The sequence below is a fragment of the Lepisma saccharinum genome, chromosome 12 (assembly GCF_977018435.1).
Source record: "Lepisma saccharinum chromosome 12, izLepSacc3.1, whole genome shotgun sequence".
Classification (NCBI taxonomy): domain Eukaryota; kingdom Metazoa; phylum Arthropoda; class Insecta; order Zygentoma; family Lepismatidae; genus Lepisma; species Lepisma saccharinum.
The window spans coordinates 23,265,440-23,285,785 of NC_139240.1; the positions used below are offsets into that span (position 1 = coordinate 23,265,440).

The 20,346-nt window shown below is 37.0% G+C and overlaps 1 protein-coding gene across 1 annotated transcript in view; it reads left to right on the plus strand.

Moving 5' to 3' along the window:
• The window catches only part of LOC145996411 (uncharacterized), an 83,882-nt gene extending 82,464 nt beyond the window's left edge, over positions 1-1,418 (plus strand). The window contains exon 4 of the mRNA XM_083132864.1: positions 238-1,418. Within this exon, the coding sequence (XP_082988990.1) occupies positions 238-1,381 (1,144 nt within the window). The 3' untranslated portion in view covers positions 1,382-1,418. The remainder of the gene's footprint in view (positions 1-237) is intronic.
• Positions 1,419-20,346: the final 18,928 nt, after the last annotated feature.

Here is a 20,346-nt window from a genome sequence, read left to right on the forward strand (position 1 = left end):
TTAAAAATATAATGCTTAGTGTTGGTATAGTGTTTAATTAAACCGGGTTCGAGTCATGATCGAGTCTGCATTTTTTGCTGAAAGTTCTACGTAATAATATACATGTTTTTACCTTTTCATGAGTACGTCCCCATCAAGTCTATTCTACTCTCCTTTCCTATCATAGATTTGCACATGTCAGTCATTCTCATTATTTACTCAGAAAGTGAAACTACATTTGTATCATATTTTTTTCAGCTACCTGATCAAGAACTATGTGGAAGAACAGATACAAGGAGTCCCAAGGTCAGTTCCACATTTGCTAGAGTCTGCAGGAAAGTTAAGAGAACAAGAGCAGCCAAGAGACATTACAGAATGTATCAGTAGAGAAGAAAATTTTGAGTCTGAACCTTCACCAAAAACCCTTCCCTGCAAGACATATGTTGATGGTTCCAAGGCTAATACCAGAAGAAATCAATGTATAGGTCCCATTTCCAACTATACTTTCTCTGACAAAGGAGACTTAATAACCCATGAACCACAGATGCTTTTTAATTGTTCAGTTTTGAATAAAATTTTTGTCCATGAAGCTCAGCTTAATACATTTATGAGTGTTCACACAAAAGAGAAACCTTTTAGTTGTTTAATTTGCAACAAAGATTTTGCCCGTAAAGTTCATCTTAATGCACATGCGAGGGTTCACACTGGAGAGAAGCGTTTCAATTGTTCAATTTGCAACAAAGATTTTGCACGTAAATATCATCTTAAAGAGCATGTGAGGGGTCACACTGGAGAGAAGCCTTTTAATTGTTCAATTTGCAATAAATGTTTTGCCCGTAAAAGAGATCTTAGAGTACATGTGAATGTTCACTCAAAAGAGAAGTCTTTCAATTGTTCAATTTGCAATAAATATTTTGCCCGTGAAGTTCATCTTAATGAGCATGCGATGGTTCACACTGGAGAGAAGCCTTTTAATTGTTCAATTTGCAACAAATATTTTGCACGTAAATATTATCTTAATGTGCATTTAAGGAGTCACACTGGAGAGAAGCCTTTTAATTGTTCAATTTGCAATAAATATTTTGCCCGTAAAGGAGATCTTAATGGACACATGATTGTTCACTCAAAAGAGAAGCCTTTTAATTGTTCAATTTGCAATAAACATTTTGCCCGTAAAGGAGATCTTAGAGTACATTTGAATGTTCACTCAAAAGAGAAGACTTTCAATTGTTCAATTTGCAACAAAGATTTTACCCATGAAGTTCATCTTAATGAGCATGTGAGGGATCACACTTTAGAGAAGCTATTCAATTGTTCAATTTGCAACAAAGGTTTTGTCTGTAAAGGAGATCTTAGTGTACATATGAAGGTTCACTCTAAGATAATCTTAATGAGCATGTGAGGGTTCACACTGGGGAGAAGCCTTTCAATTGTTCAATTTGCAATAAATATTTTGCCTGTATAGGAGATCTTAGTGTACATATGAAGGTTCACTCGAAGATAATCTTAATGAGCATGTGAGGGTTCACACTGGAGAGAAACCTTTCAATTGTTCAATTTGTAACAAAGATTTTGTCTGTAAAGATCATCTTAAAGTTGTTATGCATGCGAGGATTACACACCAAACAGAAGTCATTAAGTAATTATTGCAAACAATGATCTGTATTGAATATTTAGGAATCATACCATCAGTGTTTCTAAATGGATTTCTAAATAGAAATCTCTTGACTGTACACATCTCACATGCTTTAGTATCTTGACATCTGTACAGTGTTATTACAAATGATCTTTCCGATTACAAACTTGAATAACTCACTTTTAATAGCGCTCAGATACCTGAAAGTTGTATCAATGGAAATTGAAACTCAAAATGTTTCAGTGGTTAGTGCAACTGTCGCGTAGTTATTGATTTCGTCGCTAGGGACGATAGGAGAGAAAATGGCTGCCGACGAAGGCAGGAAGACTTTTGTGTGCTGGATTTTTATGTCTGCCAGTCTGTTATCACTGTGCAACATAATTTTAGAAGGATGTTTGGTGAAGATGCATCCAGTGGGACCAGTATCCATAAGTGGTATTCTGACTTTAAAGCAAGGGGATGCATCTGCAAGTGAAAGTCAACCAGCCGTTCACCTTTAAGCGAGGCAACTGTGGAGCGTGTGAGAGAGAGTTTTGTACGAATTCCACAGAAATCCACCACCCCAGCCAGCAGAGAATTAGACGTCCTGCAACTTACTGTGTGGAAGATTTTACACAAACGTTTGTGGTTCCATCCTCCCCGTCTGCAATTGTTGCAGGCGTTGAAACTGGTCGACAAAGCCAAGAGACTGTCTTTCTGCGAGGATATGCAAATCGAAATGGAAACTGATGGTTTCACGGAATCATTGGTGTTCAGTGATGAAGCAACCTTCCACCTGTCGGACAAAGTGCACAAAAATAATGTCAGGATCTGGGGTCTGGAAAATCCTAGAGGTTATGTGGAGCATGTACGTGACTCCCCCAAGCTGAATGTTTTTTGTGCTATCAGCCATGAAAAGGTTCATGGCCCTTTCTTTTTCGACGAGAACACACACGGGGATTTCGTACCTACAGATGTTATGCCCATGGCTTCTTCCACAAGTGGAACAGGATATTGAAGGTTTAATTTTTTAACAGGATGGGGCACCACCCCATTTTCACTTAGATGTCAGACGTGAACTGAATAGGCGACTACCAAAGAGATGGATTGTGCATGCTGGGCGTGACGATAGTGAATATTTGCATTGGCCTCCATGTTCCCCCGATTTTACACACTGTGATTTTTTCCTCTGAGGTGTTGTCAAACAACAAGTGTATTGGCCACCTTTACCACCTACCATCCAGGATCTTCGTGTTTGCATCACAGAGGCCATTGCATTAGTAGATCATCCAATGTTGCAACGTGTATGGCAGGAATTGGACTACAGGCTCGATGTTTGTCACATGTCACAGGGAGTTCATATTGAGCACATGTGATGTGATACCAAATGTAATACAAAACTTTTTGGGTTTCCATTTCCATTGATACCACTTTCATGTATCTGAGTGTTACTAAACGTGAGTTATTCAAGTTTGTAATCGGAAAAATCATTTGTAATAACCCTGTATTATCAGAATCAATTGCCTGCACATCAGGAGGAATGTCTCTATATCCAGTAGGGATCTCAATCATGCTTTCAAACATGTCACCAATAGTTTAAAGATAATACCAATATATTAATTTGAACTTAAAATTGATGAATTTAATTTTCATCTTTTGACTTCTTCCCAGATGTGCCTCTAAATATCAACAATATCAGCATTCCTACAGAACTGTTTTCACAAGCACTGCCAGAACCATGGTTGCTGCTTGATAGTGACCACACAGACTTTCCCTTTGCATTAACTTGTGGACGAGTTTCACCACTGCACTACGAACAATTGGCCAGCCACCTCTCAGTGTGTCTGCAGTTGAAGAGATGTGCAACTTTCCTTGCACTCTGTTCACTGCATAACAAGGAAAAAACATTGATGAATAGCATGCACACAACAATGGCAGTCTTTATCCTTAACATTGAATAAATTGATAATGATTAAAGACATTGTTAAATGGATTTCACCATTCTCTATGCCAGAAAAGATCACATGATTTTGACGTGTCTGTCACTTGCCCCCTGTTCCCATTTGAAGATGTTAAGTTGAATTCAAGATTTTGGATAGGGATGATGCAAGTTATCTTCCAGTTACTTCATATGTTTCCACTCATGTACAGTGATATCTGAAGAAATTATATGGGATATTCCACACTTTGGAATCACACTGAACTTGTGATCAAGTTTGTGTTTGTTTTAGAGTTACTCTGAGTGAATGAGAATGAAAATATTGTTTTATGCATGTTGAAGAATTCTGTAAGTTATAACATGTTATACGAGTATATTTAAAAAATTTCCATTCTTGAGAAATCACCATATAATTTCACTGGTTTATGTGAACTGGCATAACCTTAAAAATATGTGTTGTTTTCTATTTTGCACTGTGTATGTAATATCCTGTCTTTTTATAATAAAACACTATACATGATTGTATTATTTGTTGTATTGTGAATACTTGAGAGGATTGGTGTTGAAACACAATTTTAAGTATTCATCACAATGAGACCCCTTTTAAATCCCAACTTTAAAGTTCCACGTATTATTTACATATTAGGTTTCACATGAAGGAGAAGCCTTTTAATTATTTTATTTTGAGGATAGATTTTACCCATGAAGATTCTTAATACAATGTATACATGTGAGCAGTGGCGGATTAAGCTTCCTCGCCGCCTCTAGGCACAAACTTAATGTGCGCCCTTCTCAAAAGAAAAGTAGTAACTTATTTGCACTGACCTAGTACGTAAGTTCCGTCTGAATATGTGATTGAAAATTGTTCCCCAAGGTCCAACACAGATTTCTGCCTTGGTTAGAGTGCCAACTCGCAGTTTTTGTGTTCTTCAGAATTTTCGTGTGATGCTAGAATATTTGAAATGTTTTTCCAGTCTGAAATGCCGTGAGTTGCGATGTTTGTCTTGACCTTGAACAACCTGCATGATGCACCAGTGCTGCACGAATATACCAAATAATTCCGCAAAATTGATTCTCCATTTACAAGTTTACGAAAAAAACACTATTATTTAAAAATCTTGTCTTACCTGCTATGAGTCTTTGCGATTTAGAAAAATCGTTTTCAGTATTCTGATTAATTCCATGTCTTAGAAGAATGTCAATTGTAGACTCATTCAGACACCACTCGGCAGGATCGTCACTAGCGAAATTTGCACTCTCACTGTCACAATCAGGAACTCCTACGAACTGATGGGACACTACCTCAGGTGCACTTTCTTCCTCCACTAAACCCACAATATTTTAACATTTTGCGTTTCACAGAGTTCACTCGATGTAGCTGCTTCCACTTCAATTTTTGGACTGCTTTCGGAAATCACTTGTTCTTTTCGCCTAAAAAACGTGTCCACTGTACCAAACTTTTTCTGTAAGGTTGCTTCTCTTTCACGCAATTGCAAACGCACTAGCAACAAACTGAATGCACCAGCCAGAGAATCCAGTAAGACAAAAACTAGTTGCGGTCCACGCGAAAGCTGCACTCACTCACTCACTTATCAGCAGTGTTTATGTGTTTATTTTTTTTAAGACTGGCATTGTTACAGATGCGAGTTTCAAACAATCAGTCTTCTTTCCTGCCTGGTCATTAACAAACGCTTAGTGGAAGATCGAGGGGTATGTATTTACAAAAACAAATCAACAAAGGCTGGGCGGATTGCATTGTCATTGCATGGCCGTAGGCAGGAAAAATTTTCGGGGGGGGGGGGGGTTCATTCATAATTGTTCCCAGGGCGTCACCAGAAATTTGAATAATAGAAATAATAATAATAATTGTACGATAATAATTAAAATTTCATAATAATAAAACAATTTTATTCCATAATAATAATAATACTAATAATAATAATTATTATATTATTGTTAAATCCTTGAGGGGGCTTACTCAATCCAGCAGATGAGTGAATATCCAGCATAAGTTTCTTTTGTTTTTTTTTACGTTTCATACAGTGTGTACTGAAATGCACAATTATTTTACTTCGTCATTAAACTTTAGATACCTTCAAGAAAAAACTTTAAAAGTTAGATGGAAATTTTAGTCATAAAGTTTTTGTTGTTTGACTTTAAAATTAAATTTCTGCAATTTTGAAAAGTGTGGAACAAGTTATTATCTTTAAAAGCTTAGCCTGGTGCATGGATTGTAACCTCAATCGCGAACGTAATGTGCTACGAAACTGGAGGTACTAGGTTTGAACTCCTATCAAGGGGGATTTATTTTCGACTTTATCGAACGGGGAATTTAAAAGCTGGAAAGGGAATTTTGGGACAATCAGAAGGGAATCTTCAGTCTATATTCCTTGTGACGCAGGAACAACACTGGAAAGATGACAGCAGAAGTGAAAAAGGAGGGGTCGCCGGTGGGCTGCGATTCCGATAATAAATCCTGTTTCACTCAACTTTCAGAATTCCAAATGTGTGAAAATTCTAGCTCGATCGTTTCAACATTGTCTACTTGTATTTTTGTGATGCTTCGAAAAAAAATTGAAAATTTGTTACAGATTTTGGCTTCTGAACATCAATTAATCCAACATGTCAGAAGTTTCGGGGGGGGGGGGGGTTGAACCCTAGAAACCCCCCCTCTAAATACGGCCATGTGTCATTGTAAGCAATAAAAGCCACAGCACGGGTTAAAAACAAATTGATTGGCGCCTGAAGGAGGCAGAGCAACGAAACATTTCTTGATAACACATAAATCCGATACATCAAGGTTTCTTTCGTATGAAGTGAAAGTGTTGCAAACCGTTGATTTGAAACATTGGTTTCATAGGTCTATATTGTCACTGTGTACGTAAGACACTTTTTATTATTCTTGATATTCTGGAAAAAAGATTTACCGCCCCCAAGAGTTGTTGCCCCTAGGCACGTGCCTAGTGGGCCTAGTTGGTAATCCACCACTGCATGTGAGCAGAGGCGTGGTGTGCACGTAGCCGCTGTTACCGCAGGTAACACCAAAATATAAAGAATTGAAGAACCTGTCTTAAAATATTATTATTACGTACATAAACTGGTAATATTGTCGTAAAGTAAACATTGCAGACTGACATTTTTTCTGACACCGGCAAAAGCGAAGAGGAGGACTGATCTGGTACCCTCCTCAGGCAACATGAGGAAAGGGTCCTGAGCCACCGCAAGGAAGACTTCGCGCCGCAGCAAAGACTGTTATGGTGGGAGGAGGAGGCGGGTTATTACCTGCCTGTTTAGCCGCCGCTGTTGCCGGTGATCGTTACCGGATACAGATCATTCAATTGACAGAAAAGAGCTAAGTTGCCTAATCGGGTCTATCTTACTCTGAAGGTGTCCAGTCACACTGGGGAACGATGGTGCAGTTGTAGCATCGCCGCCTTATAATCAAGGGATCGCAGGTTCGATACCTGGTGGAGGCACAAGTGGTTCGGATCCCACTTTAAACTGTCCCGATTAGCATTACTGTGCATGAGTGAACTTAAATCTCCAAATCAAAATTTTAAAAAGTCAAATCACACTGGGGAAAAGCAAACTACCAAGTGATATTTTGTATTTACACTAAATATCAGCGATTACGAAAGTCCTCTTTGTCCTTCTTTGACATGATGGGTGAGAAGGAGAGTTGGGGATAGCCATGGGGTCCGTTGTTCTTCTAAAAATGTCAACCTAAAATTCTATATTTCACACATATAATATTATTTTGGTTACAGGAATTTGTGATAATTGTTCAAAGGGCCGATTGAGATTGACAGGAATACGATAATTTCGGATTGAAGCAATGTTTTTGAGGCGGTAGAACTGTTTTTGGGTGAAAACATTACTTACAAGCATAATTTCCCGATTGTCATCTTAGCATGCTCTGAAGTGTCAGGTGTCGCAGGTTCGAATCCTCAGCAACAAATGGTTATTTCAATGTTCGTTGTTATTATTTTACTTACATAATTATAAAAATTAATAATTACATACACAAAGAAATAATAATTTTATTTCAATAATTCACCATGCATCCTCATCGTCACGATTATCCTATAAAGCGAAAGCCTTAAAGGGAGCAAGGGACGTAAAATATACGAAATAGTAGTGGTGTCAGAAATGAGATTTCTGTGGATTTAGCGAAACATGGGAGTGGGAGTAGTTAGGAAACAGACTACATCTACTCTACATACGTCTTATTTGAAACGAAAAGTTTTGCGATTTGGGCAAATCTGGTTTCAAAAGAACTAAGATGGCAACAGTAGTAGAACTGGACTTCTTGCAGGTTCCGAAGGAAATAATGGGGAAGTGCTGATGCTGAGAGGGGAGGGGGCGAGTTGGGTGCTTCACGTGTTACAAAAGTAAACAACGATTTGCAGGAGGGACTGTGCAGTGCGAGTTTTGTGAATGGTGTATTTCGTCTTTATGTTGTTTTCGGGCATTGTCAATTAATTAACAAGCGGAATGGAGCTTGCTCCGAGTTCCGAGGTGGCGGGTTCATCCTATCTGAACAGTGTGTGTAATTGTGCGATAGAAGATATTCTGAAGCAATCTTTTGGTTCGTTGTTTTGCATGAAAAAGCGAAATTGTGGCGAAAGGGAGGCCAAAGCCTATTTTGAACGATTTAAAAACCAAGTCGTCTGCTGGATATGACCGACATTTCAATGTTTCGTGGTATAACGATAACCGTGGTTATGTGGATGTACGCAGTTGTCGAAAGTCTTTTGTTGGTCATGTACTCTATTTTCGGGTGAAAAAACGTGTGGAATTCAGATGTGGATAACATGGACCATGACCATGATGCACCCAAAAATTCAAATTCAAATGAGAAACTTCACTTTATGACAGCATCATAGAAATTTTTTGATTTGATTTGATTGATTTTGCTTCGCTTGTGCCACTTTTGGCTAATTTGCGAAGATGGGGGATGAGTGATGATATGATGAAATTGATGAATAGACATCACAAACGTCCATGCCCAAGCCAGGATTCGAACCCGGGACCCCAGCATCATATAACCATTTTCAAAGAAGAGTCGTCGGATTGATCTGCTCTATAAGTAGCCTTCGATGTTTCTGTAAGTATCAAATTACGTATTATTGTGTCAACAACCAATGTTTGCGATTTCACTTCAGTCCTTATGTCAACATTTTTTTATTTCTGATTAATAACTTTACCAAAATCTAGTATTGAATTGCAGACGTACCAGATTAATATTATATGAACTACTTGGAAGACATTTTGGGGGGGGGCATGAGGTGGGGAGGCGCCCAAGTCTTACGACGGCTCCTCCCTTAAATGTCCTACTGATAACTGGTAACACTTTTAAAAATCCCACGCCACGCCACTGCATGTGAGACTTTACAATGCAGAAAGGTATATTTTGTTTCTTTATATATTTTACATATTTAAATAATACCCTTACAAATATTTATTTTCATAAAGGATCCTGATACTCTTTTTTCTACTCAATACGTAGATTAAGCCGAAACTTTGGCTATTTATCGTTATCAGACAATTCAAGATTACAATTAATAAACAATATTTTTTACTGCGTATACTCACAATAATAAACTACGACTTCATTCCAATGTATCAAATATTCTTCTTCTTTCACATGCACTCACACTAACACTAAACACTGGTAAGTAATTATTCTCTTCATTAGATTATTTCTTCTTGCTTTAAACACGCATTAAAGCTGGATCCGTTCCTCACTAACTGTGTAGTAAACTTTATATGGATTCCTTCTTGTGATTACGATAACACAAAAGTATATTTTATGAACGTAATCTTGTCTGTAAAGTACCTTAGAAACAAGACACAATATTGTCTAGGTCTTGTTCAATTTCAAGTCCACGCGATAAAAGACCTCTAAAACAGTATTAATTAATACACACTGTACACCGCAATTACTTAATTTGGCGCAAGCTCACCATGTGGACTTACTAAGAAAACCGTTGGCGCTTTCCCGTCGGTTTTCTTCCTTCTTTTTATTTTTTATCTTTCAACATACCGCCAACCAGTGTTGATAGAACAATCCATTGTCACCGAGGGGAGAAATTTCTTTGCACAAGGAGGGTGGCTTAAAACACTGGTTACAACTTCATAGCGAAATAAATTCAAATGGAAAAAATGTGACCTGCACACAAGGAGAAAGGGCAGTATGATACAAAAATTACACTGGTCGAAATTGGTTCTGATGTTTGGAAACTAATTGTGGTTTCTGAAACTACATTTGATGCTGATTTCAGAAGTGACCTTGTTTTTGTTGTATCACCCTCAGTTATTTAGAAATCTTCATTGTTGTATAAATCGTAATTCCTGCCCAGAAATTAGAAGTTAATAATATTCCGGATAGATGGCAGTGCACCTCTTATTACATTATATGATTAACAAAATTGCTGAAGATGCCTAGTAACAATGAATGATTCAATAAATTTGTTTCTAAGTTTTGTTATTCGATACCAACTAATGCAAATAGTACAGTTTTTAATTTATTTACCGTGTATAAGGTTATGTGATCCGAAAACCTTAGTTAAGTGTATTGTAGATATTATATATGTAAATAGCAGTAGGGAATGCAAGATATTTGATAAAGTTTTCATCATTGTCGATAGTTCATGCTGTGTTGTGTCGAGAGACAATGTCGTCGTCGTCCAGGAAGTGTTTGAACTCGCCCCATGTATTCTGTTACATTTGTGGAAGCTATGTAGTGAAGAGGCAAAGACAACGTATCACCACATTTGTGAGGTCTGCTTACCACGAATATTGTGGTGTTAAAGTAGGTGATCAGGACAAAAACTGGGCCCCGCATGAAGTTTGCAAAACATGTGTGGAAGCTTTGCGATTGTGGAAGTGTGGCAAGAGGAAAGCATTGCCATTTGGAATACCAATGGTATGGCGGGAACCAAAAAATCACATTGATGACTGCTATTTCTGTGCTATAGATGTTAGCAGTTTCAGTGCTAAGAACAAGAGCAATGTGAGCTATCCCAACAACATACAATCAACCATTAGGCCCGTGCCTCATGGGCCAAATGTACCTGTACCACGTACGAGTAGTGATAATTGCAGCACTTCAAGTGACACTGAAGTTGAACGTGCACACTATGATAACAGTGACGATTTCTGTCCTGGTACAAGTACAGGCACTCCGCAACCTTTCACACAACATGAACTGAATGATCTCATAAGAGACCTACCTAAATTTACCAAAGGAGAGTGCCCAACTTCTTGGTTCCCGACTAAGTAAGAAAAACCTGTTGTCTCCAGGAACACATTTCTCATAGTACAGGCATTGAGAGACAGAGCTACTCCTATACTTTACTGAAGACTAAAACCTTGTTTATTGTAACAACATAAGGAAAGTCATAGAATTGTATGGTATTTCTTACAATGTAAGTGAATGGAGACTTTTCATTGATGCATCACAGACTAGTCTGAAGGGTGTTCTGTTAAATAACTGTAATGTGTTCCCATCGATTCCAGTTGCATATTCTGTGTCGCTTAAGGAAACTTATGAAACTTTGAGGTTCATGCTACTGAAAGTGAAATATGAAGAACATGGTTGGTCTGTCTGTGGAGATTTCAAAGTGATAGCTTTGTTGTTGGGTCTCCAGGCCGGGAACACAAAATTCCCCTGCTTCTTGTACGAATGGGACAGTCGGGACAGGGAGAATCATTGGAAAGTGAAAACGTGGCCAAGTAGAGAATCTCTCTCCCCAGGGAAGAAGAATGTGACACAACGACAATTAATTCAGTCGTCTAAAATACTGCTTCCTCCGTTGCATATTAAGTTAGGGATAATGAAACAGTTTGTGAAAGCGTTAGACAAAGACGGCGAATGCTTTATATACATTGCCAGGAAATTTCCATCCGTCACTGAGGGTAAGCTCAAAGAGGGTATTTTTGTTGGCCCTCAGATACGGAAACTGATGTTGGATGCAGATTTTGAAGAAATAATGACTGCTACGGAAAGGGATGCCTGGGTAAGTTTCAAAATGGTGGTTGCCCATTTTCTGGGCAATGAAAAACACGTTAACTATGAACATTTTGTGAAAAATCTGCTAACGAATTTATGTAAACTTGGTTGTAAAATGAGCCTCAAATTGCATTTCCTTAACTCTCATATAGATTTCTTTCCGAGTAATCTCGGACACTTCAGTGAGGAGCACGGGGAAAGATTTCACAAGGACATAGCAGAGATGGAACGGAGATACCAGAGACGACGGAATGATTCCATGATGGCAGATTTTTGTTGGATGATAATAAGAGATGTTCCTACTTTGGGTGTCGGGAAGGCAGAAAATCAAAAAGAATGAAGTTCGATCCTGAGTCTCAGTAATTCGAAATGCACTATGTTATATCTCTTTCTAGACATGTGTAAATGAAAATATACATGAATATAGTATATAATATAGATTTTACAATCTCAATATATGTCCCACTGATTACTATATTTGCAAAAATTATTTATTCTATGTGTCTGTAATATGATTATATAAACCCCAAATGATCCCAATAATACCATAATAGACCCCTATATGCTATTCAGTTTTCACGATTTGTTAAAACTTGTGACGTGATGGAGCAAAACGGTTTTCAAATTTGAATTCAGCATGAAAAATCCTTTCAGAGTCACCTATTCATTTCAAAACATCGTTCAACTTTTAAAAAAATGTCGACCAGTGTTATCAATTTTATCTTCCTATAGCATCATGTGTAGTTTCTGTAAAGAAGTTTCAACAAAATGAATGAATACTTTACTTGAGCCTCAGATTTATTGAATACCATAATTAGGACAAAGTTGAGACTACTTCCAATAATCTTATAGTCCCCCTCCCCCTTGATCGTGATGGTACAATACTGTAACAATTATACACATTCAGAACATTTATACATACTGAAATATATGTTTTCTGCAACAACTATACTAAATCAGGGTGGCTAATTATGCATGAATTCTATGTAAACATTTGCAACTTTTGAAAATCCAAATGAATTCATACATTTACAAATGCCCCGAGGTAAGTTTTTCACAGTTTAACTTTTATTTTTATCCAGGAAGGGATGAAAAGAAAACTGCGTTGAAAATGTAACAGAATTCTCTCTCAATACGTTTACTTTATTAGTGCCCTTTGTAGAACAATCTATTATTGCAAGATATCATGAAGTTGACTGTGTAAATTTGAGTTTGAAATTCTTATACAATTAACATTTTTTTTTTTTGTAGAATAGTATATTCCGTACCATTTATTACTTCTGTTTGTAGATGTATTTGAAGCCTGAGTACGTGGAAATTGAATCGAATTGAATTGAAAAGTATTTTTATTTGCTACAGATCGAGATTTAGCCTTGGGCTGTTCTACCACCTAACTCTGGTGATTAAATGTTACAATACATATATTTATAATACTGGAATCAAATATATAACATAACATGAATGAATTTGACATAAATGAAAAAAATAAAATTTTAAGAGAATGCAATGACAGATACATTAACACACACATGCACACCCAAACACACGTGTACAACGCAATTTCCAAATTGAGACTAAAATAGCATTCACACAGATTGAAATTTTCGTTGTGTCAGATAAGTGTTTGCAAAATACATGTTTTTACTTTACTTGATTTTTGTTTCTTATCTGTACGAGCTAATGCTCAATTGCAATAAATATAATACGACTTGTTTGATGTTTGAAGTTTTTGGGTGTTGTAGCCAAAGAAAAATAATCGGGAAGAGCATTCCAAACCTTTGCAGAACAGAGGGAGAAGGAGCCTTCGAAACTGACAGCAGAGTGGCAGGGAATGTCGATTTTTCGCTGACCTCTAGTATTGTATGAATGTATGGAATTTCTAAATGTCAGTTTCTCGTGAAGATAGCTAGGTGTTTGCAATTGTAATACCTTATATATTGTAGATAATTGATGTAGAAGACGTCACCTAGACATGTTAAGAATTTTGTATGTATTTAGCAAGGGTTAGATGTGCTGATTTCTCCTGATCGACAGTACCTAACAAAAGCAAGAATTCTGTATTTTTTGTATTCTGTTCGATATTTTACGTTGTAAATTCATTCCGTACACCTCATCACAGTAATCAAAAATAGGATATGTTAGAGTTTCTGTGAGAGATAATTTCGTTTCTCTAGGGAAAAAGTATCTTCTCCTGTAGAGTGATCTCATTATTGTTAGTGCTTTTGTGCACTGTGCTGACATATGCGCTGACCAGGAAAAATTTGGATCAAAAGTAAGGTTCAGATTTTTAACCGTTGATGCATAAATTATGTTTTGGTTTTTCATTTTGATGTTAATTGTGCCATAATTTACTTTTTCAAGATAATAGTTAGAGTCTAAACTTGGCAAATGAAAACTCCAAACCTTAAATTGAATATATTAAACAGTGTATACCATAGCATTACATTGAATTAAATGAGAATTTTTGGATTCAATGGAATCACACAGACCCATTAATTTGTTAATTATGTGTTTGTGTGTGGGTGGTGAAAGGTGGTAATACATAAGGTTGAAATAGAGAAAGCATCAGCTTGTACCTTTGAATTTTTGGAAAGTTTGCCTTCAAAACTGGGAATTATATTGAATTTTATCATGATCCTAGAGTGGCCACCTAGTATATTGATCTAGTAGAGTTCCTCTTTATCACTTTTGAACCAAGATCAGTACCAGTAGATTTTTTTTTTACCAATACCCAGCTGCACTGTACCTTTCGGAATTTTCTTTTACTCAGATATTGTTCAGAGATAAATATTCTTAATGCTATATGAGCTTTGAAGTGTATGATTAATATTAATCAATAGTAATTTCATTCTGCCTATATTGTGAAGGAGGGAGTACCATATTAGATGCATACTTTTTTACATAATGTATTTCTGAATATCACTCCTGTTCTTCAATTCTGTACCCTAAACGTGGTTTTCACAGGCAAAACGATCTTTTCTTGAATACAGACAAATACAGGGAGTTTCCTTTTCAAAGAAGAAAATTGTTAATGGAATGGGTTGATGGAGTGAGTTATGTTTCAGTGAGGGCAATAGTATTCAAGAGTTCGACATGTTGACATGCCTGTCAACCAAGGAGTGTGAGTCCATGGACATTTAGTTCTTTGGTTGAGACAAAGAAACAAAAGGGAACACTTGTTCCAGTAGAGTTCCTTCTGGAAGGTGTAAAACACTCGAGAACAGGCATTCTGTGATTACAGATTCATATCCTGATGGTGATCTGTACTTGTGTGTTTGACAGGGATGCGCACAGGGGGGGATTCATGACGGGCCTGCATCATGGGAATTTTTGGGGGACAAAATTTCATAGTTAAGCTAACAATACTATGTATCTTCACACAAGAATGGGGGATCGTTTCATTTGATTGACTTGTTATTCATTTTTAGTTATGGATATTATGTAGTTTTTCTTTACCTGTCTGTGGGTGATTGCTGCGATGGGGTTGAAATGAAACACCACCGCTTATGCCTTTAGAATCAGTTTGGAAATGGGGGGCGTGCTTTTCGCATTTATAGAAGCAGTGGCAGTGATTAATGGTGCAAGGGGGCAGTACCTCCCACTTTTTGCAACTTTTTCTTGCGCAGTCCTACTAAGTCTTATCTACCAAGGGAAAGTAAACTGTCCTTGCCCTCCTAGTTTTGGAACTCAATGACCGCCAATGTATACAAGGTTAAAATGTTAAGAATATGGTTAAGTACACTAAGAATGGCACTGAGCCTAGGCAGTTTTGTACGTTTTATGTTAGGAAACATGAAATTGAGCGTGCTTTTCTTTATTTAGTCTTTTAATTTGAACTGCAATGAAAAGTTTGAAGTGTCATGCGCCTTTCGATTGTTGGCATTTTCAGCCAATCGTAAACAATGTCTGGGGTTTTCTATGTGACTTTTCGTTGTCTAAAGCTTACTTTTTGTTGACTATGTAAATTCAAATGGGAACATTCATTGCAAAGAGTCTTGCAAGCCAGTTCAAATACATGTGTAATACCATTCATCGCCAGGATAAGTGGAAAAGACTGAACTTAAAGATGTATATAAAACTAAAAATAATCTTCTAACTGTGGAATTTATATTTGGAAGTGGGCCTTGGCAAAATCACACCAATGATGAAAGTGCTTCAAGTTCAGGTTCAAGGACCAGGTTAACAAAATCAGCCTAATGAGAGGATACTGTTTCTGAAGATTTGCAATGGAAAACATTATTCACCCTGAGTTATTTAACATTGCTAACTTGTGGTTAATCGTGTAGGAGAAGAAGGGATTGATCGATTTGATTTGTGTTTACTTTGCTTTCTTGTGCTACTTTTGGCTAATTTGCGAAGATGGGGATGAGTGAATAGGGTGACCAGACATCCTCTTTTGTCCGGACATGTCCTCCTTTTTAGGTGTCTGTCCTCCTTTTTGGAAAGAGTAGCTATAGCAAAGCCCATAGCCAATGTGCTGCCTAGAGAATGCTTCTACATATAACGATCATCATTTAAGGCATATCAGTTGGGGTGCGTTAAGTATTCAAGCAATGCTCACCTAGCATGTGTGAGCTCAACACAATCACTTTCCCAACTGAGTCATTAATGGGGTGTGGATTTATTGGCACTAAAAACAGGTGTTCAGTGGTGCCAGGGTTCCGCCCTAGTACTTTTTTTTTTAACCCCTGGGACCGCCCTGGTTCTTTATTTTTGTAACAACTATTTTTTCCTTTAAAAGTCTTCCTTAAAATATATGTAGGCCTATATCGAAAACATATTAACTGATATAATAGAATACATCTACTCTGTTATAAATAGCCAGTAAAGCAACCGTTATTTAGGCGAAAGGATCAATCAGCTGGCTGCATTGTGTGGACAACATTCGCTCTCAACAATGGATTTTAGTTGCTATAAGACGGTGAAGCATAAAAAAGGGAGAATTTCTGGCTGACTCTCACTTGTGTCTGTTCTTTGTCTAGTAAACATAAACTAAGTTCAGCAATTGTGAGAACCAAACTCTTTAAAAAGGAAGTGTTCAAAAATTTCCACTCAAGTCTAATCTTGTTACTGTAACTGTATAATTTGGAATATTCTTTTTCTACAAATTCACAGAATTCCTGTAAAATATTCACACTGTATTTTAATTGAAACTTACAATGCACTTCCTACTGAAAAGAAGGCATTTTTCAAGCTCATAAGTCATGTTATGCAGGACATTCTTGTTTTTTTGGAGTTGAACTGTGAACTGCAGAACAGCAGTCTAAACAAAGGACTGTCCTGCGAAAACAAGGATGTATGAAACCCTAATCTAAAGTCGGCGGCGCCAGGATTGATCACCTGGGGGTGCTGAGGGGGTACAGAATGAAATTTATGGGGTGCGACGTTGAAAATAAAGAAAACATAATCAACATTTATTAGGCATCTATGACAATATGCTAATGAAACTGAAGAATACTACTGACTTGCTTCATTTTTGCCTGATTTTAGCACAACAACGACGTTTGGAAATTTGAAAAGAACAGCTTCTTCAAGGGAGGCCAATGGCATATATGGAGAACTGGAGGATTTTTTTCATAGAAAGGCAAGCAAGGCAAAGCCTTTTTCCATGGAAAGGAATATCCCCCCACCCAATAGCGTTGCTCTTTACATTGACATCCATTGTTTTAAGTCCACTTGATAAGACTAATCGGGAGTGGACATACAGTTTAAAATGAGATCTGAACCACTATGTGCCTCCACCGCGAATCGAACCCGGTGTCCCTTGATTACAAGGCTCAAGCAGTTGAGGTACGCAGTTCAGTTATTTATCAAATGTCAAATAATTAACAACAACTGCTGAGTGTTCAGTTTGCCTGCTTTGGGTAAAGGAAAGAAATCGGTAGTATGCAATCTAAAGTTCTGCAATTTGAAAAATAAAATAACACAATAAATACGAAATCATGTAGTCACTTTTATGTAATTATAAATTCACTTTTTTTTCTCCCCACTTTTCTGAAAATGTTTCAATGCTTTGTTACCCCTCTTTTCATTTTACATAATGCATTGCTTACCTTTCGTCTGCCCAGATGCTGTGGTGTCAGGACTATAAGTGCATAGCAACTTCTTAGTTATAATTCCTTGGACCGCACTGTCCCCAATAACGAATTATAACATTTCTTTGGGAATATTTGGTATCTTCATAACAGTCTTTGAAAAAGTCTAAGGTACGTTCCTAGATCAAATAGAACGAATCAAGAAAGAAACTACCGTCACGATAAAACTCCCGTTAAATAATTTTCCGAGAATGACCTGATTTTACTTGAAAGCAACTTAAATGTTTGTTCCCATTCAACTTGAGGAAACGAGGATGAACAAGTAGGCGGACAACAAAACCATGTACAAACAGTGCAGAGGAAAAAATACAACTGACAGTGAGCCTGACTGAGCTACGAAAAACACAAACAGACAGAAACAACAAATCTAAATAAATGAAGACAAGGGCTGCTGAAGTTACAGTACAGGAAAATAAATGTGGAATCTCATTGAGAGTAGGATCAATGCTTGCCTGTTGTAAATAATGATAGTAGTCTCACTTCAGTACATAACATTCGGCCCTCAATATGACAACAACATGACATTATATGACACTGTAAGAGGTAATATTTTTGGTACAATATAGGTTTTGGATAGAGGGTGCTGAAGTGGGTGCAGAAGAAAATTAAGGGGTGCACAAGCACCTCCTCGCACCACCCCTGTCTAAAGCCTAAATCGATAAAACTTCGATAGCGTCCCAACACCTCTCCCTCATTTATTTAGTCATTTATAGCATTTGTACTTACCAATTCTGCGTTGCGAAAGATTCTTCAAGGTGCTAGTTTGCTTTTTTCATGAATTAAGTTCAATTTTAGACATAAAGAGTAATTATTAAACCATTGACGTTAGCCCCAAAAAAACATTGACGTCAGTTGGTTTTTAGCAGCTGTGAGTTTTGAGGTGATTAAAACAAAAGTCTTTTCTGTTGCTCTCTGATTTTCTGTTTGAAATGAAAAGAAGGTATGAGAACAAGGTTACAAATTACTTAATTATTATTTCCAAATTATTTACAATTATTACCTTAACGTTTGACTTATCCTCTATTTTGTAGTTTTTAATTATTAATATGCAAGTAAGTTCCATATCAAAATGTTCTTGTATTTTTAAAAACCAAATTGGAATTCGGCATTTGCTGCATTATGGGAGAAATTGGAAGGTTACGATAATATTTATTCAATTTATGAAATACTGTGCAGTGAATATGCCTCGAAACATCCACGTAAGTGACACGAAGATGTCTATTATAAGAAAACACTGAAGGGAAGGGACAGCCCTGGTACTATTTATTTTACCACTATACTGCTGACTAAAACCCTCTGAAATAGGCACTATAAGCTAAGAGAAGACATCAAAATAGGCAATGAATGTGAACTTATTTCCATTTTCTTCTTACAATGCACACAGACTGTATTAACTAGGGGTATGCGGGATCCCGAGCAGTCGGGAAATAAAATACCGAATGTTCACTTTAAAAATTCATTACTTTTCGACATTTCCTGCATTGTAAGAGTCATTCCATGCCAAATCAACACAGATATGTGCAATTTTTAACCTGACCATCTCCGATTTTCATGAAATTTGGGGAGTTGAAACTATGCATAGAACTTAGTAAATATGAAAATTTTTAGTCTCGTGCGTCTTTTAATTGTTAAATTATTCAAGGTCAAAGTTTGCAGAAATTGCCTTTTTTGAGCCCGCTTAGCTATAATAAATGTGCTATAACTCCGCCACTATTTTGCCTAGGAAGCTCAAATAAAGCTTATTGTACAGGGAATTGAATAAGCTTTCCAGTGATATATAACAAGCCTACCTTTGGATAAAAATATAATTTTGTCACGTGACCTTGACTTTTGACCTTGAATATCTCAAAACATGTCATCACCAAAAATCGTGAAAAAAATATATTTGGTCCCTCATACCATGCTCTAAAACATACCAAAAAATCATTGTGGGACTGCAATGGAATCAGAAGATACAAAATAATATGTGTAACTATGTGACTGATAAAAGCCCCATTACATGAACTATGAAGAGTCAAATGTCCCTTAACACCCCCTACAAAATGTGAAAGAGTTATCCTGGGTATAATTGGTCATAAAAGAAATAGGTTAGGCACAGGGAGATCCCTAACCGTGTGTGTCAAGCGCAGATGCGGCATATTGTTGACCGCCATATTGAATTCAACGCAAAAATTTCAAAGGAAATGGGGTGATGTGATATATCAAATCAGGCTAGAATTTCACGAGAAATGAAGTGACGAAGGTTTATCCAACATATATTTAACCAGCAAAAATTTATTACTGCATGCTTGTAACCATTTTCTCCATTTCGAGGTGTTAAAAACAAATCATTGGAATGTTCCTAACGTGTTAGGAACTCATCTAGATCACGCTGACATCTTGGGAGAGAAAGCAGTATACGCACCATTGCATATGATTTTAATCAGCTTCATTCACCAAATAGTTGAATAGTGAAGAATATTGGGAAAAGTATCTCAAACAATTATGTGACACTTCCTTTGGAATGAAAAATTCTTCAGTGACGAGGCTAATTTTTATGTTCACGGTGAAGTTAATAAAAATAACCCCTCACCCCTTTCCTTTGAAATTTTTGCGTTGAATTCAATATGGTGGTCAACAATATGCCGGACATGCACTTGACACACACGGCTAGGGATCTCCCTGTGCCAAACCTATTTCTTTCATGACCAATTATACCCAGGAT